Source organism: Triticum dicoccoides, chromosome 5B, assembly GCF_002162155.2.
Source record: "Triticum dicoccoides isolate Atlit2015 ecotype Zavitan chromosome 5B, WEW_v2.0, whole genome shotgun sequence".
Lineage (NCBI taxonomy): Eukaryota > Viridiplantae > Streptophyta > Magnoliopsida > Poales > Poaceae > Triticum > Triticum dicoccoides.
In genome coordinates, this window is record NC_041389.1 from 359514935 (window position 1) to 359525523 (window position 10589).

The window sequence follows — 10589 nt, forward strand, 5'->3', positions numbered from 1 at the left end:
AGTTTCTTTTGGTTTTACTGTTCATCTGAGCTCATGTGAGCTCGGGATTAGAACAACAGTTTCGTAAACAAAGCTTTATATGTATGGGGAAAAAATGAGTGACGGAAGGATGGACGAAGAAGTGACACATGGAAAATCAACGTAGGAAGAAAAACGTACTAAATTACAGAGGTAAGAAACGTTTGTCCTTTTATCACTAGGGGTATATGTTAAGGACCCAACAGAATTGGAGGAATCCATGGCTAATTAAATAGTGAGACAATCCGAGTCCAACAAACTTAACTAGTGCAGCATACAGAAGTCGCTTATAAAGTCTCAAGTTACAAATTATAACTGCAAGCATTCGATTACTAAGGAAACTAAGCAGACCCTGCGACATGACACCTAGATTAAACAAGATAGAAATCTCAAGCTAGGTACTCTGCGAATAAACCTAATCGACCCAGAAGAATGCCACTGAAATTAACATAGCTCGAAAGCAGGAGGACTCTCCGGTTAATCCTTGTGGACTCGTGAGTCTTGACAGCATCTGAGTGTTCCCTAAATCAAGTCGTTGGTTCACCAATTTTGTTCTGGACTTTGAGAAGGAAAAGACCAATGTTAGACATGGTCCACATGGCCAAATTTTGAACAGACACTATTATGTAAGAATCAGATAGCTCAAAGACCATAGCATTTCACCGTTGCGAAAAAAGCTTACTGTGATGGAAAATGTTAATGAGCTACTTACCTCATCATAAATGACGGATACGCGCTTGCCAATCCTAGGATTGGCTTGCAATTTGTTGAAGCATTGCCGGGATTGTTAGGTCCTGAACCTGTCAAAAGCAAGCAAAAGAAGTTTCTCTTCTTATCAACAATACATGTGCTGAAAAAACAATACATGTGCTGAATTGTTGCTTATGTTTCACAGTATATATATAGCAGGGACGTGAATATATACGAACGTACATTGTCACCAGCAATCCGGCTCTTTAGCACCCATTTTACTGTGTTCATGGAGATAGCAGAGACCTTCCCAATGTCAGCTTCCATATTAACCCCCACAACCTTCTCATCCAGGAAGACCGGTCCTCCTGACGTGCCAACCTCTATCGTGTGATTGGCGTAGAAGCACTCGAAGGAGGGTACACCTTTGTAAATAAAAGGTTCACTCCTGTGAACAAAACAGATCAACAAATTAGATCTATCCGCATATGACAACAATACAGGATCTAGGAAGTAGGAACTAAACATTTCTAGAAGGGATTTTACATTATACGGCCAATTGATGCGCCTGGTTCGACGACCATAGAGTGACAGTCAAGGCCAAAGAATCCCATCATAACAACATATCTCCCAGATAAATCGACCTCATCGGAGAACTCGACAGGAGGAAAGAGGGGCACAGCCTCAGGGACAAGAAGAACAGCAAGAGCTGCAATTAACACTTTAGCAGGAACCTCCTTATCCATACCATGGAAGAGAACCGACACCTGCATATTGTCCTGACTGAATCGCTTGAAAATGTGATAGGTGGTAAGCACTGAACATGCTGCTCCATTGTTGTGGGCAACACAACCACTGCACATTGAGTTCTTGTTTCCATCACCTCTGACGAGTATTCGCACAACCGAACGGTGTTGGCTGTCGAATGTACGTTGAACTAGCTGTGTTTCCATTGGCACCTGATCTGCGCTGTCCTCGGATTCCTCACTCCCCTGTGAACCGTACTCCTCATCATCGCTCTCACCTAAAGGAAATGGGAAACGGCAACAACAAACTCAAGTTAACCCATAAGAACAGCAGAGTATATATATGCCTGTGTGTGTGAAGCACAACAAAAATATTTGTACATGAAAGAACTCACTCATGATGGTTCTGTCCAGAGGAGCAAGAACAGGTGAGAAGAGGATATTCTAAGCTATGAAGAAGATGAACTGCCTCTCTTCGTCCGGTGTGTTGGGAGAGAGTAAATCCCCAAGGCAAGAGTGATGTATATTGTGTGGGGGATGCATTCATACATGTGGCGTCAACTTTAACACTCACACAGACCTCTTTTACTTCTTTTCCCTTCTCTGCAACTGTTTCTCACTGAACAATAGAAAGGCTAAGGTCTGCTTTCCATTTCCCGTCATTTAACCCGTGAGCCGTAGTTCGCGTGCTGCACACCGAAAATGCCCTTTGGTAGCTGGGCTCCGGGATCCAGGTAAAAATATCGAATGCATTAGTTTTTATATATGGATATATTTATGAGTTTGCGGATATTCATCAATATATGTATTCATACGCCACACATATAAAAAAGACAAATACATGAACCAATATTTGCTTGTATAGTGTGGTTTTTGTGTAAGATTTTTATCTTTTTGTGTGTGTGCAGAGTATAATCTAGCATACTCCCTCTCCACACTTAGAGCATCTCTAGCAAACCCCTTAAAATCGCAAACTGTAAAACTAGGATACGGGTCGGAAAAAAAATGCATTTTAAGGGTTCATTTTTGCTACGGCAGAACACATAACGTGAAACAAACTGTAAAACTGGTTTAAAGAGCTTCTTCCTCCAGTCCGGCCGCTGCCGCCCCTTCCCCCAGCTGGCCACGCCGGCCGCGCCCAACCCCGTCGGCCTTGCCCCGTCCCTGCCGGCCGTGCCCCATCACCACGCCGGCCGCGCCCAGCCTCGCCGGCCGCGCTCCATCGCCTCTGCCGTCCGCGCCTTGCTCTATTGACAGCCGCACCGGCCGAGCCGTGCCCCTTTGCTTGCCGTGCCGGGAGGATTTCGGCTGCCAGGCTGAGGTCATGGGAGGCCACAACGAGGTCGAGCTCATCCAATTCGAACCGGCGGTGATGGATTGTGGCTTCTCGCGGCGTTTTCTGGTTTGCGGTGATGAATTTCAACGAGTTTAGGGCGGATTCCGGCAAACTCCACGGCGGCGTGTTTGCTCCGACGAGGTTTGACCGGTATACGGGGCCCCCTCAGTTCGGCCTTCCAACCTCCAAACATAAGGGTTTCAGGTGTGCATTTTCGGTGGCCCTTAAAAATGTTACGGGTTGGACCGCTTTTACGGTTCATGTTCTGGACACTTTTCTCGACCAAAACTGTAAAACACAAAAATTATAAGGATTTGACCACTTATACTGTGTTTGCTAGAGATGCTCTAAGAGCATCTACGGCCGCGGTCACCGAATCCGGCTCTTCAAACGTCCGCGGACACGTCCAAAAGCATTGACAGGGCACTCCTCATTTTAGTGTGTCCGCACTCATATTTCAAATCCAAAGAACAGGAGAGAAGAGGATATTCTAAGCTATGAAGAAGATGAACTGCCTCTCTCCGTCCGGTGTGTTGGGAGAGAGTAAATCCCCAAGGCAAGAGTGATGTATATTGGAGGAAGATGGAGCTGGTGGGGGATGGCATTCATACATGTGGCGTTAACTTTAACACTCACCCAGACCTCTTTTACTTCTTTTCCCTTCTCTGCGACTGTTTCTCACTGAACAATAGAAAGGCTATGGTCTGCTTTCCATTTTTCCGTCATTTAACCCGTGAACCGTAGTTCGCGTGCTGAACACCGAAAATGCCCTTTGGTGTCTGGGCTCCGGGATCCAGGTAAAAATATTGAATACATTAGTTTTTATATATGGATGAATTTATGTGTTTGGATATTCATCAATATATGTATTCATAGGCCGCACATATAAAAAAGACAAATACATGAACCAAAATGTGCTTGTATAGTGTGGTTTTTATGTAAGATTTTTATTTGTGTGCAGAGTATAATCTAGCATACTCCCTCTCCACACTAAGAGCATCTACGACCGCGGTCACCAAAACCGACCATTCAAACGTCCGCGGACACGTCCGAAGGCACTGATCGGGCACTCCTCATTTTGGTGTGTCCGCATTCGCATCCGCATATTTCAAATTCGGTACCTCATAACCATACAACACATGCAACGCATGAAATTTAACCTTCGTATATCAACGCCTGAGCAAGAAACCTACATAAATCGGGCATATTCATAGATAGGATCATCGGACAACAAAAAAAAAACAGTTCTCATTGGCCGGACAGTACTTGAAAGCATGAAAAACCTAAATTAAACGGGGAAGGATGGAGCAAATCAACAATTCGTCGCCGACCCCTTCCCCTTGTGGTCGGAGGTGCTGCTTTGGCCGTCGGTGTAGGCGTCGGCCGCCGGAGGGTCGTCGTTGGAGGAGGAGCTGGATCCACCGCTGACGTCCAACTCGTCATCCTACAGGTATATTTGCACCTTGAGTAGCCTCCGAAGCAAGCGCTCATGCTCCTCGGTGTGCTTCCTCATCGTGGTCTGCGTCGTTGCCTGCGCTCCGAAAGATCGATGACAAGCCAGAGCGCTTTGGCATTCTTTTGCTGGTGCCGCCGTGCATCCAACTGCGCCATTGTTAGGGAGCGGTGGAGGACCGACGCGAGAAGCGCGTGGTCGGGATCGGTCGGCATGGTCGCGCTTTCCCGGCGCCTCGCCAATGCCTCGCCTGCCTCCATCCTCTCTCTCGCACCTTGCCGCTCGCGATGTGCGGCTTGCACCTCTGACTCGGGTGTCCTCGACCATCCCTGTGCTAGCGAAGGCACGAGTACACAACAGTGGTTGTGGACACCCTCGGGTGGTGTCTAAGGGATGGGGCGGCTTACCTGGACTGGAGTGGAGCAGGCAGGGCTGCCACCAGTGCTACACGCCTGACGAGAGGGCCTGACAACGTCGCCCGCATTGCGACAACGGGATAGGGGGGGGGGGCGTGTCCAAGTAAGCTGTGTCGCCGCCCTGATCTAGCCGTGAGCGACACAATGCATTGCGGAGAGCAACCGCATCAACGTCGCTATCTTCACCGCCGAGCTGGAGCTACTACGGCCATCCGCCATGGATCGGATTGAAAAGAGGAGGGGACAAATTGGGAATAGGAGGGGACGGAGAGAGTGGAGTGGACTGAACTTACTAAGGTCTAGGGTTTGTATGAGGCAATATTTGTGGCATCGGTGGTGGGTCGGGCTAACGAGGTGGACGCGCCCCGGCTACCCCATATTCGCCCTACATTTGGGCTAGATATGAGGGGCGCCGGACGACCCGGGTATTTGAGGCGCCCGGGTGGGTCAGTTATCTTTTACCGGTTAATGACCAGTCTCCCCACCCGGGCGTCTGAGGCCGGTTTGAGGCGCCCCGCTTGACTGAGTGGAAACCCGTCAGATCCCTATAGGGTTCTCTTAGGGCATTTTCCTGCCTTGACTGTTTTGGTGATGATAACAATACATGTTGCGGTCTAACCATGTGCCCTAGTTACTCAGGTAAACTTCGTTTGGCGCAAGACGGTTAGGCATTCCCTCTGGACGGAAAAGATTGAAGACGGAGTTTCCGATGCTTTTATTTCTTTCATTGTAGGAAATTCGCACTGTTAAGAGGGAATCCGCATCGAAAGGTACTGGGTGAATCAATGCACGGACTCACTCATATTGCACCCACTTGTTTCCTTCTTCTTCAAGGAGAGAGTCTCTTATCCAATGATGAAGTACTGCGGCAGTTGTACCACTCGCAGGACTGCTTGTACCGGCGCGACAGGTACTTCTGGTGCAACTGATGCCAGAGGGGTGATTCCCTCTAGTTGTAGTGCTCTAGCTGGGTGTGGAGTGGTTGTACCGCCAGGTCCTAGGCAGTTGTACTGCTTGCGACTTGGCCACCATCAGGATTGCTCTACGAGGCGGTTGTACCCGACAAGTACCGCCCAAGTACTGCTTCGGGGTGGTTCCCGTTCTGTACTAGGTGCGATACCTGACAGTGGTGGCCCAGTTGTTTTCGGTGGCATGCATACCCGAGTAAAACTGGCAGTCTCGGAGCAATTACCTCTCTAGACTTAGCCACCCTAGCACCTTGTCGGCGCGGTTGTACCACCCCTAGCACCAACTCTAGTGCTGCTTGGGGGTGGCTCCCGTCTTGACTAGGTGCGGTTGTTGGGCGGTGGTTGCCCGGTAGTTCTTGTTGGCCTTGGCCGACCGGTCCTACCAGTGTAGCCCCCGGTTGTACCACTTGGTGCCCCATCTTTGGGTACCCCATGAAAACTGGTACTAACCGTGCTTCCACCGGTTGTACTAGTGCAATGGAAGAACTGGTGTAACAATTGGATAGTGAGTAACCCTATATAAGGAGGTGGTTCTTCCACCTCCCACCTACCTATTGCCTCTCTCTCTTTCTCCTTCATTAATGCCCTTCAAGCTTTCTTGTCTGATCTCTTTCTCTCTCTAGCCACTTAAACTTGTTGATTTGCTAGGGATAGAAGGAGGAGACACTGATCTACACTTCCACCAAAGGAAATTTGGTTCCCCCATATCTTATTGTGTGGATTTTGTTACTCTTGAGTGTTGGGGCACCCTAGACAAAAGAGGTCACCTCGGAGCCACAATCCATTGTGGTGAAGCTTCGTGGTGGTGTTGGGAGCCTCCAATTAAGTTGTGAAAATTACCCAACCTTGTTTGTAAAGGTTCGATCGCCGCCTTCAAGGGCATCACTAGTGGAATCACGACATCTTGCATTGTGCGAGGGCATGAGGAGAATGCGATGACCCTAGTGGCTTCTTAGGAAGCATTGTGCCTCCACACCGCTCCAACAAAGACGTACTTCCCCCTAAAGGGAAGGAACTTCAGTAACACATCCTCGCCTTCATCGACTCCACCCGGGGTTATCTCTTGCCTTTACTTTGTGCAAGCTAATCTTGTCTTGTATCATTTGCTTGCTTGTGTTGTTGTTGTTGTTGAGATCATCATATAGGTTGTCCAGATAGTTGCATATCTAGACAACCTATTTGTTGCTCACTGATGTCTACTACACAACCTTCTTCTTGTAGACGTTGTTGGGCCTGCAAGTGCATAGGTTTGTAGGACAGTAGCAAATTTCCCTCAAGTGGATGACCTAAGGTTTATCAATCCATGGGAGGCGTAGGATGAAGATGGTCTCTCTCAAACAACCCTGCAACCAAATAACAGAGAGTCTCTTGTGTCCCCAACACACCCAATACAATGGTAAATTGTATAGGTGCACTAGTTCGGCGAAGAGATGGTGATACAAGTGCAATATGGATAGTAGATATAGGTTTTTGTAACATGAAAATATAAAAACAGCAAGGTAACTAATGATAAAAGTGAGCGTAAACGGTATTGCAATGATAGGAAACAAGGCATAGGGTTCATACTTTCACTAGTGCAAGTTCTCTCAACAATAATAACATAGATAGATCATATAACAATCCCTCAACATGCAACAAAGAGTCACTCCAAAGCCACTAATAGCGGAGAACAAATGTAGAGATTATGGTAGGGTACGAAACCACCTCAAAGTTATTCTTTCGGATCAATCTATAAAAGAGTTCATACTAGAATAACACCTTAAGACACAAATCAACCAAAACCCTAATGTCACCTAGATACTCCATTGTCACCTCAAGTATCCGTGGGCATGATTATACGATATGCATCACACAATCTCATATTCATCCAATGTGACACCCCAAAAATTTTGGCCTTGTTTTTAATGGAATAAAATTTTGCCAGGATTTAAAACTTTGAATTTTTGAGCTCCATTTTGATTTTTAAATCATTTCCTTCCCTGTTATGATGAGTTTTTCCCAAAGAGAAAACTTTTCAAAAATGTTGTTGGACTTGTTTTAACCTCTCAAGAAAAACTTTCCTTTTATCAGTGTAACTAATTAAATAATTATGTTGCTTGATCTTTATTTTCTTGAAAAGGGTTTTTCTAGGTTAAATGGCCTTAATTGAACTACAACCATTTGATAAATTCACTTAAAATTTCCACAAAAATTTGGAGATGTCATGAGATGTTTTTAAATCACTTTTATGCTAAAATATATTTCATTCATGAAATATTTTGAGCCTTACACTCAATTTTTCTTCTCTGGTCCAGAGTGCATTTTGCACTACAACCTATTTAAATATTTCTTTAAAACTTCTACCAAAATTAAGGGAGGTCAGTAGGAGCCTATTATCCCACTTTGTGCAAAAACCTATTTGTGTCCTTTGAAAAATTTGAGTGAATCAACCTCATCTTCATTCTGGACCAACTTGATGGTTTGTACAGCAACCATGTTTTTACTTGCTCTTTAACCCTTGATTATTTCTCCTACTTGTAGTCCCCCATGTTAAACCCTTAAGTCCAGGAGCATGCACCTTTTGGATCATTTTTGGTTCATGAAATAATGTCATTTATTTCCTGTCCAGAATTGAAGTTTTGTAAAACTTGCACTAACAAGTTTCTTCTTTTGTCCAACTAACATCACCACTCTCTCTTTCATCCACAGAGACACTGATCTGGAGATTTTGGCCACTCCAAGAAATGCCTAAGTGCCCTTGGCATTTTGTCAAACACCTGGTGTGCATGGCCAGTTTTGACATGTTTTTGTCTTTGCATTGTGACCTTGCACCTCGGATCATACTAGCATGTCCACTAGGATTCCAGTTGCTCCTAACCTGGGTTTGTTATTTGCCAGCCTCAACCGCGACCTCTAGCATGCTCTGGCATTTCGTCGAGCACACTCAGTGCATGCACTGGACGCGCCTAGAGCGCGTGTATTGCAGCCACGCGGCCGAGCCGACACGCTGGCCCCCACGGCTTTGGCCCGCTCTGCAGAACGTCGCCACGCACTCCCCTTCTCTCAGCTACGCGCCAAGCAGCCCCGCCGCGCCCGACAGGCCAAGCGCTAGCCGCCGCCGCCGCCCGACAGCCCTGCGCCGTGCAGCGCCGCCCAAGCCACCCCGGCTCGCCACCTGGCCCCTGGAGCAGTGCCCTCTCGTCCACTAGCTCTTGCCGTCATCCCCAGCCACGCCACGTTGCCCTGCAAGCTACAGAGAGGAGGTTCGCCGGAGAGCTTATCCGGCCGCCGCGGAACCGACCTCGACGAGCTATAAAAGGAGGCCCCCGAGCCTCCCCGTGCACACAGGAAGCCTTAGAATGCTCCCCTAGTCCTCCCATGGCAGCAAATCGACCCGGGGAAGGGCTCCTTCCTCATCTCCGGCAACTGCAGCCGCTGCCACTGCCCCGGCCAATTCGGCACCACCAGGGTCTCCCACTCTCCGTTCTCTCCACCAAGAGCTTCCTCATCTTCCCGTGAGCCATCCCCACTACTCAATTTTGATCGGGGCACACCGCGGGAGAAAAATCACTTTGCTCCCGAGGCCACCTCCGCCGAGAAACTCGCCGCCGGCAGCTCCCTCCGTCCCCACCTACCTGGCGACCACCGGGAGGATCGCCCTGGAGTGGCGGATCCATCCCCGCCCTCTGAGCCCCGCGGGGAGCCGCCGTTCACCGGCGACGATCGCCGTTGCCTCGCCTCCGCCCGGGACAGAGAAAGAAGAGGGAGAAGACTAGTCAAACCTGACTAGTGGGCCCCCTGGACCCACTGTCAGCGACCTCGTGTCTGTCCACGTGGTTAAGTGGAGGCGTAAAGCCCCAAGTACGCCTCCTCTATACCGAAAGCGTATTTCTATCTGAACCGTTTTCTTTTCTGTTTTATTTTAAATAACAGATTTGACCAAATCTTTGACTGGCTATAACTTTTTAAATATAACTCCAAATGGGTTGGTTCTTTTTCCTACCTTCCTCATATTTGATCTAGTTTATTTTAAGATTTATTTGAAAATTTTTCAAACAACTTTTTGGTTCTGTTTTTGAAATGTGTGTTAATTCAAATATATTTTTAAATAGGATTTTGGGAGAGAGAAGAAACTTTCAAAAGTTTTGGAGTGCACCCTTCCTTTCCACACATTGAAGGCAAGCATTCTGAACCCCGGCATACTATTTTGGTGTGATCGTTGATACCTTTATAACACCACCGCATTTCGAAGGACTTGTTATTTCATGTGATATGATCATATGCATGGGTGCATGTTGTTGATTTCCATGCTGTTGGAAATGGACACACTTGTGATGATAATCACCCTCTTATGCCTTGCATGCATACCGGCAGGAACCCGGGAAAACCTCTGCCTTGGGTAGGCTTGAGTTTGTCGCCGGTCTCCGTCGGGACGGTTATGTCTGGTATGGCATGGTAAGGTGATATGAGAGGTGACTCTGTTGGATGAGAATATATTTGTCATGCTAATCATGCAGGGAATACTTGAACCTCCTGAGTCGATCGTAGATCGAGTCTTGTTCCAGTAACCCCCATACTTGTTTCGTACTACCACTCGTCTCTACAGCAAGTAGAGTACGGTTCAGTAAGTTGTCAACCTCTTTCCAGCACACACCGTACAGAGAGGCCATGGTGGAAGATACCGGTTGTAGCTGGTAGGCAGGCCACCTGGTCCGGGGGCATGGGTGTTTCCGGTTGGGACCGAGAGGGGAGGCCACCCCTTAGAGCGCGCGATATAAATTTGATCCCATGCTACGCGAGGTTGTAGCCTCCCCACTTAAAGTTTGCTTAACATGTGTTGTGGGTGATTCCAGACACGTGTGAGATAAGCTGGTGTGTGCAAGTTAGGTGTGTTTTCAACAGAAAGACCGTAGACGGAATTAGTCCTGCTGGACTAGAGAAATCCGTTACTCGTGGGTAAAGAGTACACCCTCTGCAGAGTAT

At 47.6% G+C, this 10589-nt stretch overlaps 1 protein-coding gene across 4 annotated transcripts; it reads right to left on the minus strand.

Annotated features, from left to right (window-relative positions):
- Positions 1-205: 205 nt before the first annotated feature.
- LOC119305514 lies at positions 206-2049 on the minus strand. Of its 4 annotated transcripts, none has more exons than XM_037582010.1 (5): positions 1850-2049; positions 1255-1732; positions 952-1156; positions 731-812; positions 206-579 (listed from the first exon to the last, which is right to left on the minus strand). In XM_037582010.1, the coding sequence occupies exons 1-4, from the start codon at positions 1851-1853 to the stop codon at positions 765-767; spliced, it is 735 nt and encodes a 244-aa protein (XP_037437907.1). In that variant the 5' UTR covers positions 1854-2049; the 3' UTR covers positions 206-579; positions 731-764. The 4 variants fall into 4 exon arrangements, with proteins under 4 accessions (XP_037437907.1, XP_037437906.1, XP_037437904.1 ...); XM_037582009.1 differs by having other exon boundaries at positions 206-572; positions 1850-2048; XM_037582007.1 differs by having other exon boundaries at positions 206-572; positions 731-818; positions 1850-2046.
- Between the last annotated feature and the right edge of the window lie 8540 nt (positions 2050-10589).